General features: G+C 44.4%; 2 protein-coding genes across 5 annotated transcripts in view; one reads left to right on the top strand and one right to left on the bottom strand.

Moving 5' to 3' along the window:
• STKLD1 (serine/threonine kinase like domain containing 1) overlaps window positions 1-7,345 on the top strand; it is a 29,658-nt gene extending 22,313 nt beyond the window's left edge. For all 4 annotated transcript variants that reach the window (XM_053374077.1, XM_053374075.1, XM_053374076.1 and 1 more), the window contains 7 exons: window positions 1,097-1,225; window positions 2,551-2,679; window positions 3,217-3,345; window positions 4,094-4,234; window positions 5,702-5,781; window positions 7,029-7,077; window positions 7,177-7,345. In XM_053374077.1, the coding sequence (XP_053230052.1) occupies window positions 1,097-1,225; window positions 2,551-2,679; window positions 3,217-3,345; window positions 4,094-4,234; window positions 5,702-5,781; window positions 7,029-7,077; window positions 7,177-7,190 (671 nt within the window). In that variant the 3' untranslated portion in view covers window positions 7,191-7,345. The remainder of the gene's footprint in view (window positions 1-1,096; window positions 1,226-2,550; window positions 2,680-3,216; window positions 3,346-4,093; window positions 4,235-5,701; window positions 5,782-7,028; window positions 7,078-7,176) is intronic.
• Window positions 7,346-8,670: 1,325 nt separating this feature from the next.
• On the bottom strand, window positions 8,671-20,221 carry REXO4 (REX4 homolog, 3'-5' exonuclease). The gene is made up of 9 exons (XM_053374081.1): window positions 20,081-20,221; window positions 17,876-18,139; window positions 16,128-16,489; window positions 14,888-15,037; window positions 13,634-13,827; window positions 12,660-12,748; window positions 11,902-11,976; window positions 10,523-10,597; window positions 8,671-8,840 (listed from the first exon to the last, which is right to left on the bottom strand). Exons 2-9 carry the CDS (start codon window positions 18,098-18,100, stop codon window positions 8,748-8,750), a joined length of 1,263 nt encoding a protein of 420 aa, XP_053230056.1. The 5' UTR covers window positions 18,101-18,139; window positions 20,081-20,221; the 3' UTR covers window positions 8,671-8,747.
• Window positions 20,222-21,566: the final 1,345 nt, after the last annotated feature.

Here is a 21,566-nt window from a genome sequence, read left to right as displayed (position 1 = left end):
TCAAGGACCACCTCTCCCCAGAAGCTTTTGATTATCATCTATGGTGCTTCTTCATGTGCCCCTTTGTGTGCCCCTATAAGAGGTATGGAGGGAGGCAACATGAAAACAGGCTTTTTCTGTGATAGCTCATCATTTGTGGAATGCTCTCCACTGGGAGGCTCATCTGGTGCCTTTGTTATATAACTTTAGATGCCAGGCAAAAACATTCCTGCCCCCCCCCCCGGCCTTTTAAAATGTGGCCATCTAAACCGGGGAAGGTTATTGGTTTTGTTTGTTAATATATTATGTATTTTTGTGTTTTATATTGTAAACTGCCCTATGATCCTCAGATGAATGGCGGTATAGAAATTTAAATTAAAAGAAATAAATATAAATTAACTGGCATTTTCGCTTCCATGGAACTGAGTCAATGGATAGAGATATTACTTGGCCTTGAACCTTCCTCTATTCAAATTCCAGTCTCAGAAAAAAGGTGTGTGTATAAAGTTATTAGGTGTTAGCAATTTAAAAATATAACTAGGTCAGGCACTCCAAAGCTGTGGCCAATGTTCATTCAGATAGTCCTCCATATGCTTGTGGATTTGTGGTTGAAGGCAGAAGAGGGCACATCCATCACATTCACTACTCATGTTGATTTTTAATTGCATTTTAATTGCCGTTTTTATTTCTTAGCACTGTGTTTTATTGTATTGCAATTTGAATTTTATGGTATACAATTAAAGGCAATAGATAATAAATTAAAGGAAGTAATAAACTCCATACAGCATCTAGCATGTACAGCAGCATTATAGTGGCCACTATAGACAGAAATTCATTAAGTAATCCACTAAGCCCCTGCACAATTTTCAAGTGTTCTATGGGGATAAAGAAAGGTTTGGGAACTGCTGAAGTACCGGTAGATAGAACAGGAAAAGGCGGAAAGCCTTATGTTATGGTCAAATAACATTGGGATCCCTTTCTGTTATGTTTTTAAAACTCTCACATTTCATGCTGTCATCAATTCGCTGAGTTCAAAAAAGAACTAGTTCAGTTATCCAAGTGCCTCCGTGCAGTTACAGCCACTGTCCATTAAAATTCTTTCCCCTTTGCTTCTCAGAAGTTGCGGCTCAGACCCTGAGGAAAGTTGGTGTCTTCACAGACATCCTGACCATTCTGGGTAACTTTGCCCAGAACAAAGAGATCTGCCTTGCTTGCTGTGGGGTTATTTGGAGTCTGGTAGTACATGGTAGGTATGTGTATGTGCAACACGTGTTGGCTTCTGCAGTTGAGGAAAATGCTTCCTAAATTTGTTGACTTTCTCAGATCTCTCTGGCAGAAAATGTTGGTGGTCATAACTTTTGTGCCCTGAGTAAAAGCAGAAGCAAGGGAGCAGACCTGCTTAAAGGGCTTTTCTTGGGCCTTTGTTACACCTGACTCTTTCATTTTCAAGGCTCCCCCCCCCTTGTAATAAAAAAAACCTGCTCTGTTTTTCATCTGCTCATTGTAATCCATTGGCTAAATTGCATTGGGTTTTCAAGTCAATATGGAAAGATAGCGTGCAAGTGTTTAAACATATTTTGCTTATTATTTATTTATTGGGTTTATATATTTTTATTTATACAAATATTTGTATGCCACCGTGTCATAAAAAAGTGCATTACAGCAATAAAATTATAAAACTATACAATAAGAACCATAAAAAGTTAAGAACAGACATCAGTTAACCATTGTAGAAGGAAATATTCTTAATTGCCTGCCTAGGCCTGGTGTACTACAAACATTGTCAACGGGTATTTAAGAATTGACACAGAAGGCGCCTGCTGAATCTTTATTGTCAGAGACTATTCTACAGGATACTTTGGCCACCTCATGAGAAGACAAGACTCTGTGGAAAAGACCCTGATGTTGGGAAAGATGGAGGGCACAAGGAGAAGGGGACGACAGAGGACGAGATGGTTGGATAGTGTTCTCGAAGCTACAAACATGAGCCTGACCAAACTGCGGGAGGCGGTGGAAGACAGGAGTGCCTGGCGTGCTCTGGTCCATGGGGTCACGAAGAGTCGGACACGACTAAACGACTAAACAACAGCATTCTACAGGATTGGCCCAATGACACTATAGGCTTGGTTTCTTGTTGTCCCCCTAGTTGTTGAGGCTCATTTGGCAATCATTGATGCCCCTGCAGATCATTTCATTGATCAAGCTGAGATGGAAGGGTTCAGGTGACCCCTGAGGTACCGTAGGCCTAATTTGTTCAGGTCTTTGTAAATTAATACAAGAACATTGAACCTGGCTCAGTATTAAGTGACGAGTTTAAACACTAAACATTATAGATAACGAAGACCGATGGTATCCATTCATGCCAGCTGAGAGCTGATGGCATGTGTGCTCCCTTGGCCTGGGTTCCCTTGGTTCTGCCTTCCCTCAGTGCACACAGATCTTTAGCAGCCCCATGCTTACGTATTCGCTTCATTTTACCGTTGCCCACCCAAGAGCTTTAGGGAAGGAGCAGGCTGTAAAAGCCAGTCATCTATTTGCTACCTCATACGGTATTGCCTTCTGTTGATGCAGCAACCAATGTGGCTGAAAGCCCCCTGAAGTATGCTATTGAGGTTGTCTCTATAATCCTTCACATGCACCTTGAGGATGTGGAAGTGGCTGAGGCGGCATGCTGCGCTTTCTGGGCTCTTTCTCTCCATGGTGAGCTTTCAAGATCTGCTTCATCCATAGTAGTGGGACAGGAGCTTAACTTCCCCCATCTGGGGACGGTGGGTATTACTTCAAAGTACAGCTTACAAGCACGCTTCTCAACCAAGATTGGCAATGGTGGGCAACTTGCTCTGCATGATTGATCTTCCCCCAGTGCCCATCTCCAAGGCAGTGCTAATTAGCTAGACCCAAAAAAGTCCTCCCTAGACACACACACACCCATGCAAAACCTAGCTGTGCATTCTAAAGCACACTCCAGAAGAGTCTCCAATGTGGAGTAATTCCACAATGATTGCTTAAATATTCGTCAGCAGATGATCAGTCGAGAAAGAATTGTCTCCTGCTGCTAGAAGCTTTAAAATTTAAAGAGAAAAGCCATATTGCACATTCCCATTCTCTGATTATTTCATGTAGACCAGGAACAATACATCCTAACAGTTCTTCACCCATCTTTGGAGCAAAGTTAGGGGTGGGGAGTCATCAAAATGGCATTTGCTTAACCGGATTCCTCCCCCCTTTCCTCGCCAGGTTGCATAGATGAAGTTAATTACGAACCCTATTCCTTGCTTATCCTGGAGGCTCTCCGGAAACATCCTGAAAGGCCAGTGCTGGCAAAGAACGCCTGTCTGGCATTGGCAAGCCTCTTGAGGACATCTGGTAATAGCCTATATAATGGGTTGGGCAATATTTGTGGCCAGCACTACTTGGCACATTAACTGTGGAATCCTACGAGCTGCTGTGCAAGTCGCTGCACCAGTGCAATGATTCAGAATAATGCAATTGAACCATACAGGACTTTCTGAGTGAGATGTGGATCGGGCTGACAGACTAGTTGTTGTTGCCAGTAGATGTTTTGGAAAGATTTGGAGATGGCTTAAAGGGGTTTGGCATTCTGTCCTGAGATGTTGACAAAGAGCATACAACTATGTAAAAGACAGAGGTGCAAAGGCTCATTTACAGATGACTGGTTAGTTTTATTGATTACATGAAGATAAAGAATCCCAAACTTTTGCAGGCATCCAAACTTTTTGGGTTGGTCTAGGTTAAATTATTTTTTACACATCAGATTTCTGGCTGTGTTTATGCTGTATTTTCAATATATACCTAGATATTTATTTATTGCTACGGAGGGGTGTAATTTTAAAACAACCAAGTAGTGAAAATAATCAGTGTTCCCACACAATCATTGCCAAGCCATCAGATGCTACCAGTAACTATTTCTTAAGGCACCCAGAGGAACACAAGCCAGTGCTAATAGACGCAGAGCATGGCAAGGTTGTGCCTGAGCACTCACAAGTCAGAGTGGTTCAGCTTTCACCACATTGCAGGTGGGCAACAGATTGTTTGCAGAGGAAGACTGGTGGTCAGGAACCTTCTGATTAACAAACTGTCTCCCTTTTTCCAGAGTTGTGTGGTTTCCGGTTCATAGTAACCGATGAGAAGGGCAACGGGATTGTCCTGCTCAAAGACTGCTATGAGCTCCACCGTGAGGATCCTGAAGTTGTGGAAAACATTTGCATCTTGATTAACGAGATGTTTAAATATGGCAAGTCTGTCTTCTTTGGAATCCCAGCCTGTGTGCTCTGCAAACCAATAGGAGGTGGGGAGAAGGATCTGGGCCTTGGGTTCCAATCCATGTTTAAACAAGGACTTTCAAGGTAGCCTTGAGCAAGTGAAAATGGTTAATGAATTACCAACCTCCCTCACAAGCAAACCCAATGAGCATGATTTTTTACTCCAAACCTTGAATCATAGAATCACAGAGTTGGAAGAGACCACAAGGGCCATCGAGTTCAACCCCCTGCCAAGCAGGAAACACCATCAGAGCACTCCTGACATATGGTTGTCAAGCCTCTGCTTAAAGACCTCCAAAGAAGGAGACTCCACCACACTCCTTGGCAGCAAATTCCACTGTCGAACAGCTCTTACTGTCAGGAAGTTCTTCCTAATGTTTAGGTGAAATCTTCTTTCTTGTAGTTTGGAGCCATTGCTCCGTGTCCGCTTCTCTGGAGCAGCAGAAAACAACCTTTCTCCCTCCTCTATGTGACATCCTTTTATATATTTGAACATGGCTATCATATCACCCCTTAACCTCCTCTTCTCCAGGCTAAACATGCCCAGCTCCCTTAGCCGTTCCTCATAAGGCATCGTTTCCAGGCCTTTGACCATTTTGGTTGCCCTCCTCTGGACACGTTCCAGTTTGTCAGGGTCCTTCTTGAACTGTGGTGCCCAGAACTGGACACAGTACTCCAGGTGAGGTCTGACCAGAGCAGAATACAGTGGCACTATTACTTCCCTTGATCTAGATGCTATACTCCTGTTGATGCAGCCCAGAATTGCATTGGCTTTTTTAGCTGCCACGTCACACTGTTGGCTCATGAGGGATGGAGTGCACAAGAAATCTAAAACACTAAGGGTTGTATCAAATGTAGCAACCAGTTAAAAGTCTCTGGGTTGTATTCAACTAAGTTTTACTTAGTGAGTAGACCCTCTGAAATCAATGGACCCAAGTCATTCATGTTTATTACTTTCAATGGGCCTACTCTGAGCAGGACTAGCATTGGATACAACCCAGTTAGTGGTATACGTGTTCCACAGGCAAAATGTTTTGTGCCGGTGGAACATCGTTGGGCAATAGATTGCACAAGGCTACAGCAACCTGCTTACACAATTTGCTGCATAACAAGCTTCAACTAGTGCAATTGTTGCAGCTTGCAGTCAGGCTACTGGGGTCTATATAGTTCTGTATTGTCCACACTGACTGTCAGAAGCACTCCACGACTTCAGACAGCAGTCTCTCTCAGCCCTACCGGGAGATGCCAGTAAGGATCGAACTTGGGATGTTTTGCATGCAAAGCAGATTCTTTATCACTTAGCTATGGCCCTTTACCCACTACATCTGATATCACAGGATGCCACCATTGTTGAGGAAGGTCAAACAACAGGCAGGGAAATTAATTAGTAATGCTCACTGCATAACAAGGGTTGATTCTTCCCTTTCTTTGAAATGCAGAGGAAATAGTTTTGGAGATGGTTTCCCAGCACATTACCGAGATGCTGACTGAAATGAAGAACCGGTTTACATCTAGTCTGGTAAGCAAGGATGCTAGAGATTAGTGGACAACCTTGACACTTCAATAAGAAGCCCTGTCTTTTCTATAGCTACCTAGAAGGGATAATACAAATGATAGCATCTGGCCTACAACAAAGCCACTGGGCTAAAAATAATAAACTGAAAAGACTGGAAGTTGCCTTCTGTTCCTCAGCTGTTTAAAGTCAGCATCTTCTAGGACTGGCTCCAGGGCTTGGTCTTGTTGTGCACCTAAGGCTCACATCCCTTCAGACACAGCAGCATCTTGCCTTATGCTACATCACTGACTGGCTGCATAGATTGGGTCCAGAAGGAGAAAATATGTGAAGGAATTAGAGTGTGCCAGGAACAAACAAACAGGGTACCACTGAGGGCATCTTGCAGGGCTGTCTTAAGCATATCTGCCCCATGGTGCAAAGCTCCCTCCGGCGTGTCCCCCCCCCCGGAGTTTTTTAGGGAGGACGGCGCTGCTGGCGGGGCTGGAGGAGGCAGGCAGTGGCTGGAGGATGGCTTCTCCAGTGGGGAAGAGGTGGAGGCTGGACGCGGCACCTCCAGGCTCAGCTGGCCGCTTCGTGCCATGGTGGCCACAGCAGACGGAGGCTCCGGACACAGCGCTGCTTTGGCGCAGCATGGCGGAGTCGGGTGAGGGCAGTGAGCTGATGCCAGGAGGTGCCACATCCAGCCTCCACCTCTTCCCTGGCGCCCTCCAGAACTTGGCACCCTGCACCACTAGCCTCTATGGGTAAGATGCCCCTGGCATATTGTTTAAAAAACAAGATGCATTTAAAAACACCCTGTATTTAAAGCATTACAATGCCACTTTAAACAGCCATGGCTTCTCCCAAAGAATCCTGGCGACTGTAGCTGGTTAGGGGTGCCGAGAGCTGTTGGGATATTCCTATTGCCCTTTCAGAGAGACTGACTGTTGAACCACTGTGAGAGAGGAAAAGGGGACTCCTAACAACTTGCAGCACCCTTAACTAACTGCATTTGCCAGGATTCTTTGGGGGAAGCCATGACTATTTAAAGTAGCACCGTTGTGCTTTAAATGCAGGGTACAAATGTGGCCTTTGACTCAGTACTTCAGTCTTGCATTCATTAGTTTTAATTGTCAAGCTTTAAAGGGACACAGCATACATCTGAAAGAGTCATAGGAGGATTGGCATAAAAAGGAGCTACCTTAATGAAAAGAAGTTTAAAAAAACAAAACAAAAACTGGCATCTGACACTTGCTTATTTCCCCAACCAGGAAATAGTTGCTCTAGCAGAAAAGGCACTCTCTAAACTGCAGAAAAAAGGTAAATGATATCAAAACACAAACACCAGCTTTTTATTTTGAAAGCTCTGAATCTTCAGAAGTATTCTTTAAAGCATGTATCTTTTACCCCTACCTGCAGGGCTCCTTGCCTGAAATGAGACAAGTCTCACTCTAGAAGATTGCTTCTTTGCACTATTTATAAGTCAGCAACAGCATTCAAGGAACCTGCCATATTTCAGGGAAATCTTAAACCTTCTATATACTTTTGTTTTACAAAACAGTCAATAAATACGAATACAAGATGAGAATATGTGGTCCTTCAGTTTGGTAGTCAATGCTATTTTAAAAATTAGAAAATCCAATCAAGGCATCTACTTTGTCCCTTGTCTGTGGTGTTGCAGAGGTATTCAGCTTCAGATGCAGATATTTAACTAATCCAATGAATTTTAGGGATTTTTGCTGATCCATATACTTTATTTTACTTGCTCTTGAAACTCACCCCTTTCAAAAGCAGCTTGCCATACACAGTGGAGAACGCTATTTGAAGAGCGAGAAACCATGCCTAAAGCTCCCCTTTCTGCCTGCAGAACTAGTTCTCTGGATGCTAGTGAGAGAAAGCAGCTGGTGACCTGAAAGGAATTGTAAGCCAACCGATTATCAGTGTTTACAAGCAGTTGTCACCAGAATCATAAAGTGCCTCTATTTTCATGGCTTATTATACTTCCAGCTTACAAATATACAAGTTTGCATAGATTTTGAAGTTTATGTGGATTTCCTCTGGCACTCAGGCCAATGGCTCCGAGCTCCTCTCTTAACTTCCGACAGCTTTGTATGTTCACCAAACTGATGCCAGAGGTGTACTTGCTACAGCTGTTCACCTTTCAAACGATTCATTCATTGTCCAGCAACAATGCCCTGGGCCCTGCTGGTTCCCATCTGCTGGTACATAAGCCACATCAACATTTTGGCTGGCTCATGTTTCACTTTAGGGGGGAACAAGTTGTCTAATTTCAACAGCCTATTTGAAAGCAGGAACCTGATTTATCTCAAAAGTGAGGTTATGGGTAGAGGCAGCTGTTTCTTTCTTTTCAGAGCATTTATGGAGAGAAATCATAGACTTCCTTGGAGTGGCAGGTGAAGCAGTAGTTTGGTTATTGGGCTTGTGCTATCCTTGAATGGTATATCAAATAGCAAATTTGAAGGCAACCAGAGCCACTGTGGTGTAATGGTTAAGAGAGGTGGACTTGTCATCTGGTGAACCGGGTTCAATTCCCCGCTCCTCCACCTGCAGCTGCTGGGTGACCTTGGGCCAGTCACACTTCCCTGAAGTTTCTCAGCCTCACTTACCTCACAGAGTGTTTGTTGTGTGGGAGGAAGGGAAAGGAGATTGTTAGCCGCTTTGAGACTCCTTAAAGGGAGTGAAAGGCGGGATATCAAGTCCAAACTCTTCTTCTTCTTCTACAGTTAAGGAAATAATTGTGTTTCACTGTGTCCCAAGCTTATGAGAGAGAGGCTCTAGGAAGCTGTCAGTTGCAGAAGCAAATAGAAGAGTTTCATAACTGAATAACTTGGGAGTATTTTTTGTATGGCAGCTGACCAAGGGCAAACAAAAGTGTCCAAGGGGAAAGGCCAGTAGGACAACTGATATTTTTACTCAGTCAGTGCTGGGCAGTACAGCAAGCAAGACATATCCAGAGATACTCAGATTTATTATTTCTTGGTCTTTGATTTTTCTTTGAGCGAGGCTTCCCACTGCTTCCTCGCCATCATGTACAGCCTCATGGCTGCTTGGGCATCCTGAATCTGAGAGAGAGAGAGAGAGAGAGAGAGAGAGAGAAATGAGCAACAAGTTTAGGATACAATGAATTACCGTATTTTTTGCCCTATAGGACGCACTTTTTCCCCTCCAAAAATGAAGGGGAAATGTGTGTGTCCTATGGGGTGAATGCAGGCTTTCGCTGAAGCCTGGAGAGCCCCACCGCCAGTCCCACAAGCTCGGGGGACAGCGGGGAGGCAGAACGCCGCCATCCCGCTGTCCCCCGACCTGATTTGGAGGCTGGCGGCAGGGAGAAGCTTGCTCCTCCCCGCCGCCAGCCCCGCAAGCTCGGGGGACAGCGGGAGAGGCGCAGCGCGCCTTTCCCGCTGTCCCCCAACCTGGTTTGAAGGCTGGCGGCGGGGAGAAGCCTGCTTCTCCCCGCTGCCAGCCCCACAAGCTCAGGGGACAGCTTCCTGCCCCAGCCCCGCGCCTGGGGGGGGGGAATAAAAATGTTTTTCTTTATTTCTCCCCCCAAAAAACTAGGTGCGTCCTATGGGCCTGTGCGCCTTATGGGGCGAAAAATACGGTAGTTGACTTTGTGTCAAGTGATGGAATCAACAGGATGAAATCTTGCCAAGTGACCTGACTGCAGGAATGATGTAACTCCTGGTTGTTCCCCAATTACTCTCACATTTCTACAAACAACAATGGGCAGCTTAAATGACAAAATTATAACCCTTCCCCTGATTTGGAAGGCTGTTGCATTGCACATTCTACCAGCAAACAGCCATATCACATGAGGAGGACAAAAAGCATTTCATAAGGCTTGCATTAACTACTTTGGTTTTCATGTGAAAAAGAAAGGTGGGACAGAAATATAAAAACTTAATAGGAACATAAGAAGCCGCTTTATACTGAGTCAGACCATTGGCCCATCTAGCTCAGTATTGTCTCAGCTAACAGGAAGTGGCTCTCCAGGGTTTCAGACAAAGAACATTTTCTTAGTCCTGCATGGGATTATACCTGGGCCCTTCTACATTCAAATGAGATGCTCTACCACTGAGCTATGGTCCTCCCCATTAAAAAGCATAGTCTTTGAGATCATATAAAAGCTCTCTCTGAGACATTTGTTTTTTGATGGCTGTGCTATATATGCAAATTATCAGTCGATACGTGACAAGGACATGTGTGAACTCATCTTTATTTTAAGTTTCAAGCACATCATTTATGGAAATGGCATAGAAAACTGTTGGGACACTTAAGTTGCAATCCTATATGCAATTTCCTGGGTGTAAGATATATTGAACCCAATCAGCCTTACATCTGAGTGGACATGGGCGTTTACTGCTGAGTATACATGCCTGGAACTGTACCGTAATGTCTCTTTGACATTACTAAGGAAGAAAAAAAGTAACATGATCAGTTTTCGCATTTTAGCAAAAAAATAAGCTAGAAACATAAGATGTTCATTTCGGTAAAGCTTATGTAAAGTGGGTTAGATTTAGGGCGGGGGGAGTTAGCAGTGTTAAGAAGTGATGGCCAGTGTACCAGTAAGAATTTATTAAAAGTTGTAATTTCTTAGAAAAGGAAATATAACCAATTAGGAGATAGCCCAGGGTTAAACAAGAGCCAGCTCCCCAGTAAAATAGAATACATTTCCCTATTATTTCCTTTCTGAGCCCGGAATAATATGTCATTTGCAACCAGAACCTAATGAAAGAATACCTACTGAACTGTGTTCCAAAGCTTGCACCTTCACATTCAGCAGTTTCTCACAGAGCAGCTTCAAAGATGGCCTCCCACTCTATATGAAAGGAGAAATCATGGTTTGAAGAGGAGGTACTGTGCTTGATTTCTTTGTGTTGCTGTGAGGCCACCAACAATTTGGCCGACACTAACAAATCCTGACAGGTTTATCTGTTGAGAAAGCTCAAGGGATCCAAGATTGCCACAAAAGTCAATCTGCTTTGGTCTTGACCATTTGCATTAATGGATGATGCACAAATCTCCCTTATGTCTGTTAAATAAAACCTAAAAAGCACACAGCTGGACAATGCCTTTTTACTTGCTACCCGGAAATGCAGGAATCCACTTCTGGCATTTGTAAATGAAACAAAGCTCCACCCTTCTCCCACAAAGTGTATTTTTGCTTTTTTTCTCTTGCCTGTCTTTAATTCTGTCCATTTGTCAATTACCATACTTTTCCATGTATAAGACAAGGTTTTTTACTCTAAATTTTGTTTAAAAACGTGCCTCGTCTTATACATGGATAGTGAATGGGGTGGATGGGTGATTGGCTGCAGCTGTGAGCAGGAGCTTGTCAGCGACAATTGTTGGCTGCTAGAAGGGCTGCTTTGGATTGGCTGCTGCTTCTCTAACTGGGTTTGTGATTAGGGGGCGTCTTATCCATGGGGGCATCTTATAGACGGAAAGGTATGGTAATGTCAATTTTTCCCTTAAGTGCAATATGCTATAATCTTTTGTACCAAGCATTCTAATTTGCACCTTTCAAGTCCTTCCTGAATGTGGCTATAACCACATGCTGCCCCTAAGAAAAATCCAATTAGTGGTTTATCTTCCAAGTCCTGATTCTCTCTCTCTCTCTCTCTCTCTTGTAAATAATTTTTATTCATTTTCAATAGAATCCTCCAATTAATGACAAATCCAATCAAATCATTCAAAATTGCAATAATAATAATACCACCAATTATATATTTCAATATAAAAGTGACGTAACAGCCGACACTTGGACCAGAAGATTTGCATAAGTAGAGCTGCCAAACCAATGAAACTGTCCAGAAGGAAAATGGCAGTGGAATGATCAACGGCCCCAAGTTCTAGTAGCCTCCATACTTTTCAATTTAAAGGAGAGGGGAACCTTTTTTGGCCCAGTGGGCCAGATCTTTATCTCACCCCCCACACTGAAAGCCTGCTTTTGACAGGAAGCAGCACTCAGCAAGATTGAGCCCTCCCTCCTCCCCCACTCATCAGGATTTACAGGTGAAACCCCCTATTGGGCCAAGACCAGCCCATAGGGCGGAGGTTCCCAACCCCAATGTAGAGTCTGTTGATTTGAGATGGGAGAGGGGGATGTCTCTCAGTTCCTACCTGGACCTCTTGTTTGAAAGGCTTGTATCTTTGTGTATCCCGGATTCTCTTCTTGGGGTGGTCAAGGAACAAGATCTGAAAACAGTCAAAAGGTTTCCACTGTGAACATTGCTCACGGTGTAATCGAGACATCAGAGTAGCACGCACAGTTGAAACGTGAACAGGTAACCTGAGTGAGAAGCAACTGGGCTTGCAAATTGCAATTCAAATTTCAGCTGACAAGAGAACAATCACAGCTCAGCATAGGACATCTCAGAGTGGGAGACCTCAAGAGGAGAGGAAGCGTGGCCTCTCTGGTTGAGTTCGGGGTGGGAGGGGCAGATGAAAAACCAAACTGGTTGCAAGTCTCTGAATACCAACAATGAAAGGCAAGGGTTGAAAGACAATGAGCCACTGTGGTGGAGTGGTAGCATGTCAGACTATGACCTGGGATACCAGGGTTCAAATCCCCAGGCGGCCATGAAGCTTATGGCTGTGATCTTGGGCTAGTTGCTGCCTCTCTCAGCCTAACCTATTTCACAGGGTTGTTGTGGGGATTAAATGAGGAAAACCATGTAACACCACCTTGAGCTTTTGGGAGAAAAAGGTGGGATATAAAATATTGTGGAGGCGGGATTATTTTTGTTTTTTACTATGCTATATATTTTTGTAAATTTTTTTATTGTAAACTGCCATGTGACCTTCTGATGAAGGGCAGCATAGAAATAGATATATAAAAAATTCAATACAGAAAAATAATAAAGTTAAGGGCTCTGTACCTTTAAGTCATTGTGAAGAGCATGACCAACAAGGATCCTTCCTTTTAGGATGCTGGCCACTTCCTCCTGAACGATTTTAAAATCCTCACCTGAACAACCAAAGAAACACAGAGAAAAATGTTCTCAGCAAAAGTACAACAGGATTTTTGAGAACATAGCTGTAAAGTCAGCATGATGTACAAATCAATCAGAAGAAAAACCCATAACTAACCATAACTATGACTGAGTGAAGTATAAAGATTGTTTACATCGTGGGTATGCAAACTAAGGCCCAGGGGCCGGATCCAGCCTAATCGCCTTCTAAATCTGGCCTGTGGATGGTCCGGTAATTAGCGTGTTTTTACATGAGGATGTGTCCTTTTACTTAAAATGCATCTCTGGGTTATTTGTGGAGCATAGGAATTCGTTCATTTTTTCCTCCAAAATATAGTCCAAAATATAGTCCAGTGCCCCCACAAGGTCTGAGGGACAATGGACCAGCCCCCTGCTGAAAAAGTTTGCTGACCCCTGGTTTACATCATCGTCATCTTCAATATTAATAAATATGGAGCAATGGGCCAGAATTTACACCAGAATGAAATCTGATCAGAACCCATCATCAACAGCAACAACAATTGCTAGCGAGGGGGACAATCTGGGCCTTTTTGAAAATAACAGGCATTTCATGGTTCCTTCCAACTCTACAATTCTCTTATTCTGATTCCCTCGCAGAACTACAATTCCCAAAGTGGTTTAAACAATCCCTCTTCCCAGGGAACTCTGGGAATTGCAATTCTGGGAGGGGAACAGGGACTCTCCTAACAACTGTCAGCGGCTTGCACAAACTGCACTTCCCAAGATATTTATTTGGGGGGGGGGAGCCATGACTGTCATAGAATGGTTCTTTAAATGTACAGTACAGATATGGCCTGACTCAACAAAATACAGCTCCTTACAGTCATAATTTGAAATCAGTACACCCACAGAGCACCAACCTGTCTTTAGGTTTTCAGGCCGAATCCCACTGACGGCCGTCCTGTAGTCTGTCACTTTTTCCATTGCCTTGACATACTTGTCGTAAACACACTTGCCAAAGAGGTTCACAATGGACACACGGGCCACAATGCTGTCTTTGCCTGTGGGTCCCACGCCCACCATTTCACAGTCCATGGCCACAGCTTTGGTTAGGCTGCCGGAAAGGAGAGAGCCTTATTATTATATTAACCAGCTGCTCACCAGCTGCCTCCACAGGACATCAACGTTTCTGGGGAAAGGACTTAAAGAGCTCTTTGCCCAGAACTTGGCCCTAACTGGAGAGAGCTTATTCCCAACATAAAACAGGCTGCAGAGTTAAGCAGCTGCAGTGTTAAATCTGTCTGACTGGAAAACTGATTAACGAAAGCTTTAATTGGGGGGAGTCAATTAATTTAGTGGGTGCATCTTCAAAAAATTAGGTGACAACATATAACAACATTGTACACACATTAAATATCCCACACTACACAGAAGACATTACATCTAAAATAATATCCAGATAATGTAGTAAATTCCTGTACCAGACAACCATTTGTATAGAAGGCAATACACGGTTTATGTTTTACCAAAATGTTTTATGGGGGTGGGTGTTCCCTCTGTTTTCATTTTAAGCCGTATGCATGATAAAGCTGAAGAGAGAGTTGCAAGAGTCTTTATGCTTCAAACCTTGTGGAAATCTTATTTTGTTAGTCAATTTTCCTATGTGTTATTTGCCATATTTGCTTTGCCAATCTTTTCATGGGAATCAATACTAACTTAAACCTCTTAATAAATCCTCTTTTACTAGTGGCCAGGCTTGTAATAATGGGATACTGAAAGAATTTGTAAGGTGCTTCTTCAACAAATTGACAAGGACAAATTTTCAAATGGTGGTGCTGTGTGTTAAGAGCATACTGGTGTTTCTGTACGCGTGCATTTTAACTCCCAGGCTATTTTAGTCCCAGCATATTAACTGTTAACAGGCACAAAGCAGAAAATATTGAAGATGTTGGTTTTTTTCTTTTAACAGTGAGAATCAGAATTTCCCCCATTAAACTATAAGCTCTTAATGTCTCATACTGCTCCTCTGTTGAATGTTCTTTTAATAAAATGAAGATGTAGTTAATGAATCTATTTATCCATCAATTCAAAGGCAGTTTAATGTTCAATTAATATTGCTGCAACAGTTCAAAGCCATGTGCTATTAAGTATTAGCTTTACTGAGAAACATTTACCCTTCAAAAGCCTTTTCTTTAACCAGTGTTTCTTCTGCTAACTGCTGGGGTCTGACTTCTGGGATGCCCAGATTTTTCCGGGCAATTTTTGCTGCTTCTGGACCCATGGCTGCCTCGATATCATCAGGATCAACATCATCAAACCAGATACTAGAAGGGAAAGCAAAAGACAGGTGACCAAAAAATGCAAAGTATTAACCAGGCAGAAGAGTCAAACAGCTGCAATGGAGATGGGTGATTTCATGTCTCCATGTAGCCAAGGAGCTCATTTGGGCCACTCTTTATCACTTAGCCTTGCCCACCTTACACGGTTGTTGTGAGAATAAGAATGGCATAATCCTTTGTATACCTCCCTAAGTGTAAGCTATAAACGTGATGCATCTTCTTCAAGTAACTCAGATTTAATAAGGCAACTTCCTTATAGGGATAGGTTACAACATTTGGGGCTTTTTAAGTTTAGAGATGAGGCAAGTAAGAAGCAACATGATAGAAGTGTATAAAATTATTTGTGGTATGGAAAACGAGGGCAGGGAATGGATCATATCTGAATGGGGTGTCCATATGCCTGTAAAAAGTGTGACTGGTAATAGAATCGGTCCGTGCAGCACAGATTCTATGTAAACATGTTTGATGAACATGCCCATAAAATTTTCAACGCTGCAAATCAGATGTTGATCTCAGTGGGACTGCTCTCTCTTAAAGAGTTGCTACCCAACTGATCTGCAAATTTAAACACACACCCAACCTCCACCTGAAATACGCAGCAGGTAGTTTCATGTGGCTACAAGTGAAATTATTTTGGTTCTGCCTGTTGCTAAGATAAGAAGATAAAAAGACCAATGGCTCATCTAGCTCAGGATCCTGTTCCCACAGTGGCTAACCAGAAGCCTGTGGGACTCCTGCAAACAGGAACTGAGCACAAGGGCATCTCTCCCCTTCTGTAATTTCCAGCAACTTGTATTTGGAAGCATTACTGCCTCCAAATGTGGAGACAAGAGCATAGCCATCCTGACTAGCAGCCATTGATAGACAAATTCATGGAGAAGGAGAAGGCTAATCCTCTCTTAATGTCATTAAGTTGTGGCCATCACTGCCTCCTGTGGAAGGGAGTTCCACAATTTAACTGTGTGCTGCATGAAGGAACTAGGGGCCTATACATCTGCAGCTGGTGCTGAGAAACCTGAGCTCTTTTGCCAGCTCTGCCTAAAAATCATTAAGCACAAGGCTGAAAAAGACTTACTCTGCTGGCTTTGGTTCCACTTCTTCTTCTGCTTTCCTTTTTTTCTCTTTAATGTCCCCATAGTTCCTCTCAACATTGCCCCTTCTAGGGCCTCCCTTGGGCCCTTTTCCATCCTCCTGGGCCTGGTGCGAGTTCTTTCCATGTACAGGCTTTTCAGAGCTTGCAGAAACTGGATGAGCAAAATGTTCAGCCTGATTCTTCTTGGCTTTTTCTGGAGGCTTGGATGCCAGCATCCTCTCACTTCCGTTTACCTTTGGCATTTTGAGGGCAGCTCCTCCCTCTATGGCCTTGTTTTTGCCCTTGGAATGTGTGCTGGGGGCAGTAAGAGCGGAATCCAGAATGGCAGCCTTTGGTTTCAGAAGCTGAAAAACAAACCAAGAAACACAAATCAGTGCAATTCTAATTTGGTGTCGGCAAACAGAGACTCCAGCCCAAGCAGATTCCTATCTGGTCCCCATAACACTCTCACTCCTCAACAACCACATTGTAATCTCCACCAGGAAGGCTAACAATAACTACAGAAGACCAAGTGAGGGTTTAACATAGGACTTTCACAACCAAGACACGCAGCTCTTGTCATATCCTCTGGAACATGTTGGTGTAACGGCTCAGACCAAATGGGCCGCAAGCATACTTCAACACAGAATCTGGGGGCTGCACAATGAATTAAATTTCCATAATGTAAATTAATGTGTTTGCAATATAGTCAATATTATTTAATATATTTAATTAAATAGGCAATTAGCGGATTTAACATATTTATTTATTAAACAAATCTAATGCACAAGGGGGACACGGATGGTGCTGTGGTCTAAACCACAGAGCCTAGGGCTTGCTGACTGGAAGGTCGGCAGTTCAAATCCCTGCAATGGGGTGAGCTCCCGTTGCTCGGTCCCTGCTCCTGCCAACCTAGCAGTTCGAAAACACGTCAACATGCAAGTAGATAAATAGGTACCGCTCCAGCGAGAAGGTAAACGGCATTTCCATGCGCTGCTCTGGTTCGCCAGAAGCGGCTTAGTCATGCTGGCCACATGACCTGGAAGCTGTACACTGGCTCCCTTGGACTATAGAGCGAGATGAGTGCGCAACCCCTGAATCATCCGCGACTGGACCTAACGGTCAGGGGTACCTTTACCTAATGCACAAACATATGTATGCACGTTCGTTAACAACGCAGACATCAAATGGATGTCTGGGGTATAGAATTCATCACAATTTGGATGAGGTTGGTTGTTGGCATCCGCAGGCAACTCTGCTAAGTTGTTTCAAGTTTTGGACTTTATGACATTCATGTCCGAAAATGCTTGTTCACAGACACACACACACCCCACACTTCTCTGCACCAAAATGGTGCATTCGAAAGCTTGAACTTCTCTGTATTGCAAAAAAAGAAAGCAAAGTATTCCATACTGAAACACAGTATTCCACACACTGAAATACACAGACAAGATACACAAACACACACCCCACTCCCCACTTCTCTGGGGACGCAGCCACGCTCCAAGCAGGTCCAGGTGGTGGCCTGTGTTCACCACACAGAGCACCTGCAGCAGCAGCAGGAGGAGGAGGAGGAGAAACAGCACACACATTCGCCACCATGTCTGCGCTGCTCCAGCTGAGGTAGAGGATGGGGAGCTGAAAGACCACCAAAAACAGCCTCTGGGGCCGCATGTGGCTGCATGTTGGACCATCCTGCTCTAGAAGATAAAGGCTCACAGACAGAACAGAGAACCATTGTCCAGTCATACCTCCTGCAAGGCCTTCCAGTTGCACGAAACTTCCTGAGGATTTTTCGGAGGCATATCTGCCATGGCTTTGGAATCCTTTTGTGCTTTCTTCCTTGCCCCTTTGATTTTCTTTTTCCAAAACAATGTTTTCTTCTTCTCCTTTCTGTGTTGTTTTTTTAAATTTTCTGATATACTTGTGGAGTTGCCTGCTGGGGCTTTTGATTCTTTGGTTCTAATTTTTGCCATCCTGACATGACAGTCACTGACCTCTCACCACAACCATTTCTGAAACAAAAAGTCAAACTTTATAACCCATGTAGTACAAATTTAGGCACTCCACAATAATAACAACATAATCTTATGTATTTAGTTAATTCATTTCCCCCCCATGGTCCAAAAGGCACTCTACGTGGTCATATAATCACTAAAAAAAAACACCTTATACCCCTTTGCTCATCAATTACACATTTCAAAATAACGTAAGATCTGTCTTTAAAAAGGACTGCCAGAGCAATAAGACAGTGATGTACAGTGGTACCTCATGTTGCGTAACCTCCAGGTTACGGAATCTCCAGTTTACGGCCATGGCAAACCTGGAAGTACCAGAACGTCTCAGCAGCACGCGCAGAAGCAGTCTACCGTCGCGCACGCCTCTAGTTGCGTAAATTTCGGGTTGAGAATGGACACCCAAAACGGATTACTTCCATAACCCAAGGTACTACTGTATGTCAATTGGGAGTGAAACATTGCTAAAATGTTTCTTAGGCTATACGTACCTAAGACGTCTAAGGATTTTTAAAAGGATTTTAAAATTACATTTTTCTCTGAAAAGCCTGTGGGGAAAGGCTAAGATTTGTCTTCATAGGCTACAAATTCCAGTACTCTAAGGCCATAACCCTAACAGTCCTGCTTCGATTCCCTCAAACTAATTTTTGGAAGCAAAAGGAGACAAAGCAGACCCAACCCTCTACAAATGTCAAATGATATGCTGATATGGCACATGGCACATTTGGGTTCTGAAAAACATTCGAAAACAGAAGCATTTACTTGCAGGTTTTTGGCATTTGAGAACAGCAGAGGCGTTCGGGAACCAAGGTTCCACTGTATATGAAACTTGGCATCTGGAATATGAACATAAGAGTCCTGCTAGATCAAGCCGAATGCCCACCTATATTATTTATTTGTTTGTTTGTGTTTGTTTGTTTGTTTGTTTATACCCTGTCCTTTTCTCTGATGGGACTCAAGGTGGCTTACAGATAAAAACATGAACCACTAAAAACATAGGGAAGGGGATCTAGTCTCACGGTGACCAGCCACACGCCCTAATGGAAAGCCCACAAGCAGAAGCACCCTCTCATCCTGCGGTTCCAGCAATTGCTATTCAGAAGCATTACTGCCTCCAAGCTGTACTCCCTGTAATCTGCAAAACTGTACACCTAGTTCACTTGGCGGCAGGGGCAGGGGGAAGAGAGCATTTCTCAATAGTTCTGCTAGATCCTGGTTGGTTGTAAGTTTCTTTTGGCTGCCATAGGCCAGATAAAGGTAAAGGTAAAGGTCGGACCCCTGACCATTAGGTCCAGTCGCGGACGACTCTGGGGTTGCGGCGCTCATCTCACTTTATTGGCCAAGGGAGCCGGCGTACAGCTTCCGGGTCATGTGGCCAGCAGGACTAAGCCGCTTCCAGTGAACCAGAGCAGCGCACGGAAACACCGTTTACCTTCTCGCTGGAGCGGTACCTATCTATCTACTTGCACTCTGACAGGCTTTCAAACTGCTAGGTGGGCAGGAGCAGGGACCGAGCAACGGGAGCTCACCCCGTCCCAAATAAAGTGACTAACAAATTCAATTAATAATAGATTCTGTGGCACAGCACTGAAAAGATTGCACATGGGAGCTGCTTTAGAAGAGGTATCCCACCTTGGATCAGGTTGAAAGCCACCTTGTGGGTCCCGACCCAACAGCTGAAGACCAGAGCATTTAGGATATTGGGAGGCAATCAGCATCACTTAGGGGGCGTCCTATATATATATATATATATATATATATATATATATATATATAGTACTTTCTCGTTTTTAAAGGAATAGCCCCTCCCTGCCCAAATCGTCCTGCCTCTTACAACTTCAGTTCTCCCAGATGACTCATAATAATGATAATGATGATCTTTCAGGTAAGGCAGCGTGAACAAAGATCACTTAACTCAAGGTGCTTCGACCCTCCACTTACCCAGCGCTCGGGCTCCGGCTTTGAGGCTCGCGGGTCTCAGCACGTGGCAACGACGCGCTCCGGCTCCTGCAACACGCCTCCTGCCGAAGAAGCAACGAGCTCCCAAGCCTGACGGCAACCGGAAGTGGATCCGCTCCCAGGAAAGCGCCGGTGGGAAACGCAAGCTCTGTCGAGCTGGTTCCTGCGGAAAGGGACGGAACAGAAAGGAAGGGATGCGGGACAGCACCCTCTAGTGGGAGCGGCGTGGAATAACAGGGGTTGCTGAGCGGATGTGGCGGGATGTTAATACGGGCTGCTCGGGTAACGGTAAACAGAGGCTGTAATCGAGGAAGGGACGGGGGAACCTTCAGCCTTCTGGCAGCTGATTGGACTACAGCGCCCAGCAAGCAGGGCCAGGTGATCATGGGAGTTGTAGTCCATCAGCATGTGGTGGACCAAAGGGTCCCCACGCCTCCTGCAATATAGGTATTAGATCCAATCGTGGCCGACGGGGGTTGCGGCGCTCATCTCGCTTTATTGGCCGAGGGAGCCGGTGTACAGCTTCCGGGTCACGTGGCCGGCATGACTAAGCCGCTTCTGGCGAACCAGAGCAGCACACGGAAACGCCGTTTACCTTCCCGCCGGAGCGGTACCTATTTATCTACTTGCACTTTGACGTGCTTTCGAACTGCTAGGTTGGTAGGAGCAGGGACCAAGCAACGGGAGTTCACTCCGTCACGGGGATTCGAACCGCCAACCTTCTGATCGGCAAGTTCTAGGCTCTGTGGTTTAACCCACAGCACCACCCGCATCCCTCTCCTGCAATATATTTACCACCAAACTCAGACGGGGTCTACTTCAGAATTCGTTTGCTTTATTTATTAATTGGTCGCTTTTTCTTTTTTATGAAGAAAACAGACAGTAAGAACTGTTTCTGTTGTTATAGAAAAATAGGTGGGTTGGCTTTTGCTGCCCAACTCCCCAACGTCCATGATTGGTCAGAGATGAGTGGATGGAGGCAGGACGCACTGAAAGCAAGGCAGATCCTTATTTATTTGTTGCAGCAGAGTTCCCTCTCCTTGCAAGGAAGCAAGAGACACCTACAACAAAGTGTGCAAACCCCTGTAAAGACTGAAAATTGCCCACCCTGTAGTCAACAACCACCCCAAAATGCATCATACATACATCACAGGAGGAGGCAGTCTTCCACAGAAATTTGAGAGTTGCTTCTCTCCTGTCTGCCAGGATACCTGATAATGCCTTACTGATTGCATTTTTTGGGTAGCCTGGCCATTCGTTTGAGATGGCGTTACCAGGAAATTGGAAGGGGGCTGAAAGACGCCCCCCACACACACGTACACCATGAGAAGAGCCTCCGCTGCATATTACCAAACTATTCACTAACACACATTTCCCAGCCTTTCACCTGTCAAGGGAAATCCTCTAGTGTCAAGAGAAAATAACAGCAACATATCTGCAAAGGCTTTGCATTGGCAAGGGAAGCTCA

The sequence above is a fragment of the Podarcis raffonei genome, chromosome Z, assembly GCF_027172205.1.
Source record: "Podarcis raffonei isolate rPodRaf1 chromosome Z, rPodRaf1.pri, whole genome shotgun sequence".
In the NCBI taxonomy this organism is placed as follows: domain Eukaryota; kingdom Metazoa; phylum Chordata; class Lepidosauria; order Squamata; family Lacertidae; genus Podarcis; species Podarcis raffonei.
This window is presented reverse-complemented; position numbering and strand designations above follow the sequence as displayed.